The sequence below is a fragment of the Podarcis melisellensis genome (assembly GCF_964234715.1).
Source record: "Podarcis melisellensis genome assembly, chromosome: 16".
Taxonomy (NCBI): Eukaryota; Metazoa; Chordata; class Lepidosauria; order Squamata; family Lacertidae; genus Podarcis; species Podarcis melisellensis.
The window spans coordinates 9,249,620-9,264,170 of NC_138533.1; the positions used below are offsets into that span (position 1 = coordinate 9,249,620).

At 51.3% G+C, this 14,551-nt stretch overlaps 1 protein-coding gene and 1 long non-coding RNA gene across 2 annotated transcripts in view; one reads left to right on the forward strand and one right to left on the reverse strand.

Moving 5' to 3' along the window:
- The window catches only part of LOC309358758, a 141,686-nt gene that overhangs the window by 119,681 nt on the left and 7,454 nt on the right, over positions 1 to 14,551 (forward strand). The gene's annotated exons all lie outside the window — the stretch shown is intronic.
- Positions 2,248 to 13,424, reverse strand: PMVK (phosphomevalonate kinase). The gene is made up of 5 exons (XM_081892020.1): positions 13,176 to 13,424; positions 9,812 to 9,875; positions 7,621 to 7,773; positions 7,403 to 7,532; positions 2,248 to 4,367 (listed from the first exon to the last, which is right to left on the reverse strand). Exons 1-5 carry the CDS (start codon positions 13,259 to 13,261, stop codon positions 4,231 to 4,233), a joined length of 570 nt encoding a protein of 189 aa, XP_081748146.1. The 5' UTR covers positions 13,262 to 13,424; the 3' UTR covers positions 2,248 to 4,230.

Here is a 14,551-nt window from a genome sequence, read left to right on the forward strand (position 1 = left end):
TTTTTTGAATTTATATACCGCCCTATACCCAGAGGTCTCACGGCGGTTCACAGAAGAGATCAACCTTAAAAACCGCAATATGTATATAATCAAAATGAGGACATCCCAACATCCCTCTATGGCTACTTTATGAACAAGGAGGGGAGATCCGATCAGAATTCCTTGCATCACATCTGCACTGGCTCTGCTATTAGGAGCTTTTTCTATGGAAGGAATTGTTTGTTTAGCTTTACATCCCTGCTTTTCGGGGCAGTTTTAAGACTCTGCTCGAACATACATTGACTCTTTAAAAAATGGTAAACGGAACGCAACGTGTTAACGCGCCCATAACTTGAAGCCAGTGGCGTAGCGTGGGGGGTGCAGGGGGGGCCGGCCGCACCGGGCGCAACATCTGGGGGTTAGGGTTAGGGGGCACAAATCCATGGGTTAGGGGGTGCAAATTACTTGCCTTGCCCCGGGTGCTGACAACCCACGCTACGCCACTGCTTGAAGCGCATATCCGGATGATGAATTCGCACATTTGACGTCCAAACCTCACTTAATAGTTCTGCTTCCCTTTGGACCACATCAGCGAGGGTGAGAGGGAGTGGTCTTTGTCATCTGCGCAACCCAGGACCTCCAGACACAATGCCCAGGCTTGCGCCCCGGAGAGGTCACCCTGGTGATGCTAACACAGCAAAAGCACCACAGGAGGCAGCAAGTTACCCGTCTCTGCATCCACAACAGGCAGTGCAATTCTCCAGAGGTTTGCCTTAACCCCTGGAAGCGTACTCCATTGTTTCTCAAGACATGGATGCCAACAAAAAGTAGGCAATCGGCAGCCCTCTGATGGTGCAGCATTTGACTGCAGATAATGAGGTCCCCAATTCATGCCCATGTTCCCCCTAGTAGTGGAAATAAATGCAGTGCTGTTTATCTGAAACGGCTAGTTTCCAAAACATGCTGTATTTGATGAGAAGCAGTGGTGGTGCTGTGGTTAGGGGGCTGGACTAGGAACCAGGAGAGACCAGGGCTCAGACCCCTACTTGGCCATTAAGCAAGAAAGGCACTACAGTGGTACCTCGGGTTACATACGCTTCAGGTTACAGACTCCGGTAACCCAGAAATAGTACCTCGGGATAAGAACTTTGCTTCAGGATGAGAACAGAAATTGTGCTCCGGCAGTGGGAGGCCCCATTAGCTAAAGTGGTGCTTCAGGTTAAGAACAGTTTCAGGTTAAGAACGGACCTCCGGAACAAAAGAAGTACTTAACCTGAGGTACCACTGTACTTTTCAGTCTAACCTACCTCACAGGGTTGTGGAGGGGGAGAACCATGAGCAACCTGAAGAAAAAATAGATAGATTAGATAGATAGATAGATAGATAGATAGATAGATAGATAGATAGATAGATAGATGATAGTAGATAGATAGACAGACAGTCAGTCAGTCTAAAATTCCTCAGACTCTAGGGTTGTGCGCTCATCTCACTCTATAGGCTGTCCGCAGACACTTCCAGGTCACGTGGCTAGCGTGACAAGCTGCATCTGGTGAGCCAGCGCAGCACACGGAACGCCGTTTACCTTCCCGCTATAAAGCGGTCCCTATTTATCTACTTGCACCCGGAAGTGCTTTCGAACTGCTAGGTTGGCAGGCACTGGGACCGAACGACGGGAGTGCACCCCGCCGCGGGGATTTGAACCGCCGACCATGCGATCGGCAAGTCCTAGGCGCTGAGGTTTTACCCACAGCGCCACCCTTTAGAGATCACGCTAAGGGTGGCCAAATTCTCTGCGACTGCCATAACACCTAGGGAACAAGCTGTACTACCAAAATGATTAAGGTTTTAAATGACAATTTTAGATTAGATTTTAGTGATCAAGATTTAATATATATTTTAAACCGACAATATCTGTATTGTCTCTGTTATACCCAATTGCCATTCAATGTATTCCTGTTGTGTTTTATGATTTTCCTGATATTGTAAGTGAGCCGGAATTGGTCTGTGACTGTAATAATAAAATTCATTCATTCACTTCACAGATAGGGGGAAAACAACAGCCTCAAATCAGCCCCAGCCAGCCAGGCCAGTGGTCAGGGGTGACGGGCGATGTAAAGGCCAGCAACCTCAAATGGAGGAAACCTTGAGTTTGGTTGATCCCTGTGCAAGAACTATCCTGACCGACTCCACGTTCTGCACCTGAGCAAACGAGACTCCAGACCCACCCAACGGAAACTGGACCATTCTAGACAGACGAGAGCCAGAAACTGTAACCAATCCAAAGCTTTATTTTGAGTACAACAATCTTCTTCCTCTCCAGAGGGGAAGAGAGGAGATGGGCATTTGGTTGAGCAGTGAGTGGCATTAGCAATAGATTATACAGCCGCACATCCAGTTTGCGGTGCGGGGAAGGAAGTCAGGTGTGCTGAAAGGAGCAGAGAGAGGACCTCGTCCCGTGTACCTGGGCTGTGTTTGCACATTACATTCAAACCAAGGTTTAGTGCAGCATTATCGAGCCAGACCGCCTCTCCCCCAGACCCTCAGCCTCCGACGCAGCCAGGACAGTGTCAGAAGCTGTTGCAAGCTTGCATCTGAATGAGGCATCACAGCTCGACTGTGGTCTGTTTCAAAAGATCCCAAATGCAAACCATGGTTTCCTGAAGCTGCCTTGCTGAAATGAGCCCTTGCTATGGTGAAACTGGGATTGGACATGGCAAGTTTAAGGGGAAGCAGAATTTTCCAAAATCCTCCTCTTCTGGCTGTGCAAGAGAATAAGGAGAGGGGAAACGCACGACCCCTAGAGGGGACTAGGCTCATTCGCGTCACACTAAACCGTGGTTTGGCATAATGTGCAAACATGGCCAGGGAATATGCTAGGTATTCTGTAGCCCGGGGGCAAATCGGGTTGCATCAATTGCAAACCTTCACCCTGTCCCTAGTTTTGCTCCCAACACCAGCCCACCTGAATCTCACCCCAGCCCAAGCGCTCAACTCTCAATTCCTGCACAGTTTGGTTGCCCCCCCTCTTCAGCAACAAAAGCCTGTCCTGCACTTTCTCAGCTTAGAACCCATTTTGGTCGCGTTGCCAACTGCTTTCCCCATCATGGCTCCTGTGTCCTTCAGAACTTGCCGAACAACGTTCCCATCCGAGTAAAAAAGCCCTGTGTCGTTTATGTTCTGGGGATTAATCCAACAGGCTCAGCTCTCCCACTCTGGCTTGATCCCCACCTGTTGAATTTCTGTCCCCCGCCTCTTTCCCATCACACAGCAAGGAAAAGGCACAGGAGCCTTGGTAAGGGAAGAAGGTGGTGAGATGATTCCCAAATTAAGGATTTGGTTGGGGAGCCGAGCAAGCGAGGAGAACAGGAGGAGGTCAGCACTTTTAAGAATAAGGCACAGCGATTCCCCCCACCTTAGGGAAAGTGTGTGTGGTCAGTCATTAGCAGAAGCAGCTAAAAGTAACAATCAAAAGCGTTCCTGTCTCAGATAAAAATCAGCTTGAATCTGGGACGAGGTGCAGGACTAGAAAATGCCCCCTGAAAATAACATGCATATAATTCAACCTGCCGAGGGGACCCTACCCTGCCGGATTCAGGTGGACAGGATGATTGACAGGCACAGAGCTAGGCAAGGGTTACGAAATAAGATTTGTCCAGGGAAAGAGCCGTGGAAGTGTTAAGCTTGAGGTTATTCTGCCCCCTGGTGGCTGAAATCTGTAAGAGTCTAAAACTGCGACCCAAGATGGGAGGGAGGAAGGAAAACCCGAAACGGACCAAAAACTGCCCACTCCCCACAGCACAAACATACATTTCCTGCAAACATCAGCCCCCACCTGATGCTAGGTAGGGAAGGCGCCAGTGCCAGGTACGAGTGCAAAAGAACAGCCCGCGGAAATGACACACAAGCGAGCAGTCGGCCAGGATGGAGACGCACACCCTGCCTGGAATGGAGTCCCGGGGAGGGAAGAACTGGCACTGGATTATGGCACTCGCTGGAATGGACTCTCCAAAATGAAAGGAAGAGAAGGGTGGGGTGGGTGTCAAAAAACCAACCCCACCCAGAAATGCCTTGCCTTGAGGCGCACCTGACCGCAGCCCGGTGGCTACGGCGGCATTCTCCAGATTCTCTTTCTTTGGTGATGCAGCCAAACCCCAGCCCAGGTCCCGAAGGAATGGAGGTTGGGGTGGAGGGAGACAGAGAGAGAGAGAGGAAGGGAAGGAAGTGGAGATAACACAAGGGCCCTGGGTTGCGCTACAGCTTGCTGTGGATAAACTGAAGCAGTTTCTCCAGCTGAGCATCCAGGGAAAGCTGGTCTCCGTCGTTGGTGATGACCCAGTCATAAGGCACGCCCTGATCCAGGCCACATTCGGATTCCGCGTCGTCAATCCCTGGGGTGGAGAGGAGAGGGAAGACAGGCAAAAGTTGGCCATTTGACTTGCTGGCGTTAAATGGTCTCGGTCCCGTATAGCAGGGGTGGCCAACTCTCAAGATCCTGAAGGCCAACTCTCAACATCCTGAAGGTCTCAGGCCACAGAGAGGTTAGGCTGGCCTCGACCAGAGCCAGGGCTTTTTCAGCCGTGGCCCCAATCTGGTGGAACGCTCTGTCACAAGAGACTAGGGCCCTGCGGGACTTGACATCTTTCCGCAGGGACTGCAAGACAGAGCTGTTCCACCAGGCCTTTGGCCAAGGCTCAGTCTGACTCCCTCCTTTGGCAATCTTCACAGAACTTTAGCCGAATGGTTGCCATCAATTTGATTTGAATTAATTTTATAATGGAATGATTTTAGAATGTTGTATTATTTTATTGTTGTTAGCCGCCCTGAGCCCGGCTTCGACTTCCAAACACTTTCAAACACCAAATCGCGCCTGCAACCAATCAGAAGCTGCAGAAGCCCTGTCGGACATTCGGCGTCCAAAAATCATTTGCGAACCAGAACAGTCACTTCTGGGTTTGCGACATTCGGGAGCCAAAACGTTCAGGAACTAAGCTATTCGAAAACCAAAGTACGACTGTATAGGGAAAATTTTAATGTTAGATGTTTTGTAGTGGGGGTTATATTTTGCTGGAAACCGCCCAGAGTGTCTGGGGCAACTCAGTCAGGTGGGCAGCATATGAAGAACAAATTACTATCATTATTGACACAAGCTTCCCAAATTCAGGTGGTGGGGAAGAGTGGATAGGCCATAGGAATGACAGGATAAGGCCACCATCCTGACCAGAGATGCCAGGATAGCTCCGTTGGTGAGAGTGTGGTGCTGATAGCGCCAAGGTTGCAGGCGTGATCCCTGTATGGGACAGCTGAATTGAAATACAGTGGTGCCTCGCAAGACGAAAAGAATCCGTTCCGCGAGTCTCTTCGTCTTGCGGTTTCTTCGTCTTGCGAAGCAAGCCCATTAGCGGTTTAGCGCTATTAGTGGCTTAGCGGGCTAGCTGATAGGCGGCTCAGCGGATCAGCTGTTAAGCGGCTTAGCGGCTTGGGAAAGGGGGGGGGGAGGAAAAAAACCCGCAGGAACTCGCAAGACATTTTCGTCTTGCAAAGCAAGCCCATAGGAAATTCGTTTTGCAAAGCACCTCCAAAACGGAAAACCCTTTCGTCTAGCAGGTTTTCAGTCTTGCGAGGCATTCGTCTTGCGGGGCACCACTGTACTTTATTGTCACTTGTACAACTTGTATACAGTGAGATTACTTGAGCACCCCCCACTCAGCTCTCTTAGTCGTAATTCCCCTCGTTTACTCACACACACACACACCAAACCCGAAAGTCAACTGCCCTGTTGTTATCTTTTCATTCAGCAGCCTAACAGCCCACAGACAGAAGCTGTTCTTTACCCTGTTGGTGCGACTAATCAGGCTTCTATATCTTCTGCCCAAGGGCAGGAGATCAAGAAAGTGCCGACCAGGGTGTGAATCATCCCTGAGAATTTTTCTCACTCTCCTGAGGCAACGTTCTTCTGCTATTTCATCCAGCGGATTCACGGGACAGCCCATAATATCTTGCGCTGTATTCACCACCCTCTATAGGCACTTCCAGGGACGCGGGTGGTGCTGTGGGTTAAACCAGAGCCTAGGACTTGCCGATCAGAAGGTTGGCGGTTCGAATCCCTGCAACGGGGTGAGCTCCCGTTGCTCGGTCCCTGCTCCTGCCAACCTAGCAGTTCAAAAGCACATCAAAGTGCAAGTAGATAAATAGGTACCACTCCAGCGGGAAGGTAAACGGCGGTTCTGTGTGCTGCTCTGGTTTGCCTGAAGCAGCTTATTCATGCTGGCCACATGACCCGGAAGCTGTACGCTGGCTCCCTCGGCCAATAAAGCGAGATGAGCACCACAACCCCAGAGTCGGTCACGACTGGACCTAATGGTCAGGGGTTCCTTTACCTATAGGCACTTCCTATCAGATGATGTCAAACCAGCATACCACATCGTGATGCAGTATGAAAGGACACTCTCTACTGTTGACTGGTAGAAGGAGATCATCAGATGTTGATTGACATTGTTCTTCCGCAATACTCTGAGGAGATGGAGTCTGTGTTGGGCTTTCTTAACCACCTGGGTTGTATTCATTTTCCAAGTGAGGTCTTGGAAATATTCCTGCCTTGAAGGGGGTTGGACTAGATTACCCTTCGGTCCCTTCCAATTCTATAATTCCATGCCTACGGAAAGCCCAGACAAGCAGGACCGGAGCGCCAGCCCCCTCGTTGGTTTCCAGCAACTGGTGTTCAGAAGCATCATCAAAGCGGATTGGCTTTGACTTGATTGCTCACCTAATATATAGGAGGAACAGTCCTTAGGGGTACAGAAAGCTCCTTTATAGCAGGTCAACCTCGTTGGTTCCAGTCTAGTCCAGTTTTGTCTACACTACATTGCTGCATCTCTCCAGGATTAACCCCCCCTCCCCAGCGCAGTGTTTCTCAAGTTTGGGCCCTCAGCTCTTGTTGGACTACAACTTCCATCATCCTTAGCTAGCAGGACCAGTGGTCACGGATGATGGGAGTTGTAGTCCAACAAACCCAAGCTGGGGACCCAAGCTTGAGAAGCGCTGCTTCCCCTTCCCGCCCCATGAACTTACTAAGCTCACTTCTCACCTTCCTAACCCTGTTTCTTCATGCAAATCCAGGGCTGTGATGAAGCACTACAAGCCGTCCATTGGGGGCTGCATGACGACAACCTTGCCTTTCCATGTATATAGGAGGGAAAGGTTGCCATTTTTTGTTCAGTCTTATTTTCTCGCAGAAAATATTATGATCTGAACTATTATTTTTATTAGAGCAGGGCTTTTTTCTCATTACCGCAAAGAACTGTCAAATGATTAAATGCGGGTTTTTTTGTTTTGCACTGAATTTTAAAAGCCTAATTGCACACCAAGCCCTGCATTGGGCAATGAGCAGAGAAACAAGAGGCAGCCTTGCCTGTGGCTCACTCACCCATTACGAACACCCAGGCCCGTCTCTTTCGTGTCTCCTCCGTGGCTACGACACGCACCACTTTCACCAGATCCCCATACACGTCCTGGAACCACTCCACGTCCGAGATTCGCCTCGTGTCACTCACTATCTGCGTGGGAAGACTGGCGGGTTAACATCCGGGGAGGTGGGTTCGAATCAATCCCTGCCACCAGCAATTTGCCACCGCTCAGCCTTACCCAGATGGGCTGCGTAACGCCCTCGACCACAATGCGGCAGAAGAATCCCGGGTCAGTCTGGCGCCGCTCCTCTCCCCATCGGATCATGTCCTGCCGATACGTCTCCTTATAAGAGCTGGAGTCCAAGAGGCGCTGGAAGTCCAAGCCGTGCTCCTACAGGGAAGGCCAGAGAGGCAAGCCAGTTATCAAAGCTCCGGGATGAAAACAATTGGCAAACAAAACCAATCCCAGCGTCTACTCCTAAGTAACTTGTGGGACTCACTTCCTCGTGAAATACTGGAGTCAGGCGTACGCCAGCAATGAACCAATAAACCACCTGATGTCAGTGACAACTCTTTATACAAAGAGACCATATAACACCGGTCCTGAAAGACCTGCATTGGCTCCCAGTATGTTTCTGAGCACAATTCAAGGTGTTGGTGCTGACCTTGAAAGCCCTAAACGGCCTCAGTCCAGTATACCTGAAGGAGCGTCTCCACCCCCATTGTCCAGCCTGGACACTGAGGTCCAGCTCCGAGGGCCTTGTGGCAATTCCCTCACTGCGAGAAGTGAGGTTACAAGGGAACCAGGCAGAGGGCCTTCTCAGTAGTGGCACCCGCCCTGTGGAACACTCTCCCATCAGATGTCAAGGAAATAAACAACTATCTGACTTTTAGAAGATGCCTTAAGGCAGCCTTGTTTAGGGAAGTCTTTAATGTTTGATGTTTTATAGTGTTTTTAATATTCTGTTGAGAACCACCCAGAGTGGCTGGTGAAAACCCAGCCAGATGGGTGGGGTATAAATAATAAGTTATTATTATCAGCAACTCTTCACAGCAGGTCTTGCTTGCCCCAAAGAGGCAGGTGTGATGACTGAAGGGCCCCGCCTTCCCACGGCTGAGTCCTCCACAAGCAATCTGAGACTCCTCAGCCTGTCTGCCTTTGCTCCACCCTCTTCATACCTCTTCTGGTCTGGGGATACCAAAGGGGAGAGGAGCTGGTCACAGCAGGAGGGGGAGACTCCCTGGTGTCTCAGAAGCTTGCCCCCCCCCCCGGTCCTCTCCAGCCTCCACTTCTGTCTCTGATTCTGGGCCTCTCTCTGCCATAGGCTCCTCCCTGCTCACTAAGCCTTGTTCCCTCTTCAGCATGGATAGGCAAACTAAGGCCCGGGGGCCGGATCTGGCCCAATCGCCTTCTAAATCCAGCCCATGGACGGTCCTGGAATCAGTGTGTTCTTACATGAGTAGAATGTGTCCTTTTATTTAAAATGCATCTCTGGGTGATTTGTGGGGCATAGGAATTCATTCATTCCCCCCACCCAAAAAAAATATAGTCCGGCCCCCCACAAGGTCTGAGGGACAGTGGACCGGCTCCCTGCTGAAAAAGGTTGCTGACCCCTGGATAGATCATGGGTAGGCAAACTAAGGCTCAGGGGCTGGATCCGGCCCAATCTTCTTCTTCTTCTTCTTCTTCTTCTTCTTCTTCTTATTATTATTATTATTATTATTATTATTATTATTATTATGAGGAGAAGAGACAGAGGAGAGGGAATCTATCCGAGACTGTCAGCAAAGCTATCCTAGAACATCAGGAGAGCCTTGCTGGACCAGGCCAAAGGCCCATTCATTCCAGCTTCCTGTTCTTACAGTGGCCAACCAGATGATTCAATGGGAAGCCCAGAGAAAGGACCCAAGCACGTTCTCCCCTCCTGCGATTGCCAGAAACTGGTAAACGGAAGCATTGCTGTGTATGCAGAGCATAGTCATAATGACTAATAACCATTGATAGCTCCAGGAATTTTGCCCAGCCCTCTTTTAAAGCCACCCAGTTTGGGGCCCACCACTGCCTCTTGTGGCAGGGAGTTCCACAGTCCCACTGTTTGTTTATCGTTTATTTGTCAGCAATCTTCCAGCATTCAGCTTTGCTGAGCTTCGGTGAGTTCCGGTATTACCGGAGAGGGAGAAGTACAACTCTCCGATACACGCGTGATTTTATAAACTCCCATCGTGTCCCCTCTCATCTGCCTTTTTCTCTGAAATAGAAAGTCCCCGAATGCTGCTGCAACCTTCTCTCACAGGGGAGTCGCACAACCCCCCTCGATCTATTTCGGTCGCCCTTCTATTTTCCAACTCTCGGCCTAACTCAGCAAGGATGCTATTATGCATATAAAAGGAAAGATAAAGGGGTACAAATTGAGGGAGCCACAACCTACCTTGGCATACTGCTCTTTGAGGGGTTCTGACAGCCGCAAAATAGTGCAAACATCAGGGCCCAACCTATCAGGGGAGAAAAAATTTAAATGAAGCAGATCCAAATATGGCAGAAGTTTCCTTCCTCAAGGACCCTTTAGGGGAGAAGGGATATGGGTAGGTAGGCAAACTAAGGCCTGGGGGCTGGATCCGGCCCAATCACCTTCTAAATCTGGCCCACAGACAGTCCGGGAATCAGTGTGTTTCTACATGAGGAATTCGTTCATAATTTTTTTTCCAAAATATACTCCAGCCCCCAACAAGGTCTGAGGGACAGTGGACTGGCCCCCTGCTGAACCCGTTTGCTGACCTCTAGGCCAGTGTTTCCCAACCGGTGTTCTGCGGCACACTAGTGTGCCGCCAGGGGTTGCCTGGTGTGCCGTGGGAGGGAGGCGGGCGAGTCGGGCGGCGAGAGGCGGGGCGGCGGCGGCGAGGAGAGGCCGCCCAGCGCGGGGCTCTCGCCGTCTGCCTGCCTGGCTGCCTGCCTGACGCGCAAACCCCCGGCGCAGGCGCCCCGCTTGTTGACACGGGAGGGGAGGGGGGAGAGGAAACGCTGCTGGTGCCGCTGCTCCTCGGCGGCGGCTCCTCCTCTCAGCCCGCCCTGCCTATATTTGCACCAATCCCCGTCCACTAAAGCATTCGCGCCTCCCAATGGGAAGCCTTGCCGGGCGGCGGGCGCTGCTGCCTGAGAGTTCTGAAGCCACGCCCACTTTCCCAGAGACTGGCAGTTCTGAGGGATCCAGGGCAGGGCCGGCGCACGCGCGCGCTTCTTGCTGCCCGGGCGCTTGCTCTAATCCCGCCTTCCCTGGGAGGGAGGGACGGCGGTGGCCGCGAGCGTCCGGGGCGGGGCGCGCGCTGGCTCTCCCTGGCGGCCCCCCGTGCCTGGCGTTCTATCAGTGCGCCTCCTCTCTCTTTCCCCACCCATCCTCCACGTGCTGCGCTCTAACCCGGAGTTAGAAGCGAATTAGAACACGCCCCCCGTGTGTGGTGTGTTTTTTTTGCTGCTCCTCTTTTTTTAGGGCTTTTTGGCGGCTTTTGGGACGGCGTCGAGGGGTGGCGCCCACGCTCCTTGTGCGCCCGCCCCGGAGGCTCGCACGCGCGGTAGTGCTAGAGGAGGAGAGAGGTGGGCATGGCGGCTGTTTTGGAGCTGTTGCTGCAGGACGAAGTGGCAGCCAGCGCTGTCGTGCGGTGGCTGAAGGCGAGCCAGAGCCCCTGCGCCGTGGAGGTAAAACGCGCAGCGCCGCCCTTGCTTCACCCAGCCCTCTGTTCGAGCGGGAAGTATCCGGGAAAACGGAGTTGATGCCGGCCTTCAAAACTCTGCGCTCCAAAAGGGAGGCGGGAGGGAAAAAAAACAGGTCGACCACTTGAGGTTTCCTCCTCTGGCGGGATGCTAAGTGGGAAGCTGCAGCCTTCAGGCCTGCACTATGTGAACTCCTGAAGGGCTCTTGCGGTAGCTTTTCGGGAGCCCAGGTGTATATATGTGCCCCCCTGAGGGAGCCCTTCACTGAACCTGAGAACCCTGCTGTGGAGTTGGTAGGACTGAGTTGCTGTGCGCCCTTACGAATCCTTCCCAAATGCAGCTTTAATGATTCAGAAACAAGACCTACAGAATTCGTTGGAAGTTACTATTTTTTTATTTTTTTTTACATAAGTAAAAAGTGACCTTTCCCCATCTGGCATGGTGGTGTGCCTCGAGATTTTTTTCATGAAACTAGTGTGCCTTTGCCCAAAAAAGGTTGGGAAACACTGCTCTAGGCTATAGCTCAGTGGCAGAGACTCTGTTTTGCATGCTAAAGGTCCCAGGTTCGAATCTCAACATCTCCATGGGGACAGTCACCCACTGTGAGAACACGATGCTGGACTAGCTGGACCACTGGCCTGATCCCAGCAGCCAGGTTCTTCTTATGAGCACTGCCTTGGCTTAAACAAGGCCTAGTCTCTTCCCATCAGAAGTTTGAGAACATCACCTCCCTCCAGGGAAGGGCTTGGCAGACTGCGGATCTTGCCTGCTTTCCCACAGAGCCTAGGGCTTGCCGATCAGAAGGTCGGCGGTTCGAATCCCCGCGACGGAGTGAGCTCCCGTTTCTTGGTCCCTGCTCCTGCCAACCTAGCAGTTCGAAAGCACCTCAAAGTGCAAGTAGATAAATAGGTACCACTCCGGCGGGAAGGTAAACGGCGTTTCCGTGCACTGCTCTGGTTTGCCAGAAGCGGCTTAGTCATGCTGGCCACATGACACGGAAGCTGTATGCCAGCTCCCTCGGCCAATAAAGCGAGATGAGTGTCGCCGCAACAACCCAAGAGTCATCCATGACTGGACCTAACAGTCAGGGATCCCTTTATAATAATAATAATTTATTATTTATACCACGCCCATCTGGCTGAGTCTCCCCAACCACTCTGGGTGGCTCCCAATCAAATGTTAAAAACAATTCAGCATTAGATATTAAAAATTTCCCTAAACAGGGCTGCCTTCAGATGTCTTTAAAGATAGGATAACTGCTTATTTCCTTCACATCTGAAGGGAGGGCATTCCACAGGGCGGGCGCCACTACCAAGAAGGCTCTATGCCTGGTTCCCTGTAACCTCACTTTTCACAATGGGGGAACCACCAGAAGGCCCTCGGCCTTTACCTTTACCTTAAGGACTAACGTTGGACGTGGCTTTTCCTCTTCCCCACACCCCTGCAAGTTGGGCTCCTTCCAGCTGCCCATGCCAACTTTTCTACACTTCCCCGCAACCTTCTCCCAGCCCCGTCGCGTGTTGCGTCACGTGTGAAGGGGGAGGAAGGAAACAAAAGGAGGAAACACGGAAGACCGCCTTGCTCCCCATCCCTGAGCCGTGGGGTGTCGCTTCTTTCCCCTCCTAACCACGGGGAGAGGGGAGGTCGGGGCCGATCTCGCGTGCGCTCCCGCTTCAGACGTTCGCTGTGGACACGGGAACAGGATTGAGAGAAGTCTTGCCACCACTCCAAAAAAAGGCTTGAAAATTTAAAAAATGGGGGGACCGTGGGGTGTCGCTTCTTCCCCCTCTTAAGCACGGGGAGAGGGGAGGTCGGGGCCGATCTCGCGTGCGCTCCGGGTTCAGACGTTCGCTGCGGACACGAGATTAGGAGAAGTCTTGCCACCACCCCTAGAAAAGGCTTGGAAATTAAAAAAATGGGGGTAATAGAGGTTTGGGACGGTCTCTCCCCGCCGGATCCGGCGCGCACGTGGAGCGGTGGGTGGTCTTTCGCCTGCATCCCACCCACCCCGCCACCCGCCATCATGCACGGGGGGGCAGAACACTTCCTCCCGCCCGCTCTTGTGCAATCCCCGCGGCGCTGCTTACTGGCTCTGGATTTCCTCGGCCACGAAGTCCTTGCCCGACTTTCTCTTCCCGCTGAAGAGCAAGATCAGCTTCGGCGTCTGGGCCATTGCAAGAACTCCGCAGCAGCAGCAGCAGCAGCAGCAAGCAGGACTCAACAACGTCTCCCTCCCTTTGCCGGCCTTAATGGTCTCGTCCGGAACTGAGCATTCCGTCCCGCCGCCCTCCGCCCGCCTCGCACCAATGGGGACGTCGCAGGCGCCGCTTCCTGGAAAGCGGGCGCTACCAAGTGAGGAAAGCGAAAAAAGGGGGCGGTGGAAAGAGATGGACAGGACGAGGAAGACCGAATCACGCGGCGTGGGCGGAATAGAACGATCTGAAAGGGGAGGGGCTATCCTTAAGCCACGCCCCGTATGGAACCTGCGTCCTGGTGTGTTAGGAGGCGACAGGCGTCATTTGCATATTTAAATGTGATTTTTTTAAAAAATAATCATCTCAGTTTAGGCACAAAGGACAGAAGGCGGTCATTTGGGAGGCTTATGCCGCAATACATATATTCCATTTTTTAAAAAAAATTACGTTTATAAATATTTCCTGAGTGTTGGAAAATAATTAAAAAATTTGGAAATAACTATTTGGAAATAGTTAAAAAATAATGACTTTTGAAAGGGACTATTAAAAAAACGGGGGTTTGTCTTCTCTCCCCCACCCCAGTTATAACTGATTTACAGTGATATCAAAACAATTCTACTGAATTTAAAGTATTTTAGATTTCACTCTTAATTTGAGAAAGTGTAATAAGCATGCCCATTAAAAAATGAGTGATGTATGCTTATTAGTATTAGAAGATAGTCCTTGAGAGAAAGTGAGGGAGTAACTTACCAAGGATGGTCCAAAAGAAATAGTAACATTAAAAAAATTCAGATTAGAAGCTAGGTTTGAATATGTAAACTGCAGGTGAGTACAGACACACACAAATAGTTCTGCCGGCTTAAGGTACAAAGCAAAGTATTTTGGAAGGGAAACTCTAAAGAGGGGGAGCCCTCCCTCCCCAAAAAAAAAACCCCTGCTCTAGTAACGGAATAATAACTGATGTGGAGTTGGCAGATGCAATGGAGTACCCAGGAAGTGGGCATGGTTGGCCAGCCTCTTAAACAAGAGCCCCCCATTCCTGTCACAAGTTCCACCTGTCATGGCTAATATCCATTGACAGAACTCTCCTCTTAATGAATTCACCTTTAAAAAAAAACAACTTATCTAAGCAAGGGGCCAGTGGTCACAGGTGCCCATTTGGGGATAATTGGGCGAAAGGCAGGGAGCCCAACAGAAGGTGGCGCCAGAGAGCCCAATGGCAGGCAGAGCCATCCATTTCTAGTTCCTGTTTCCCCATGATCCTCCTC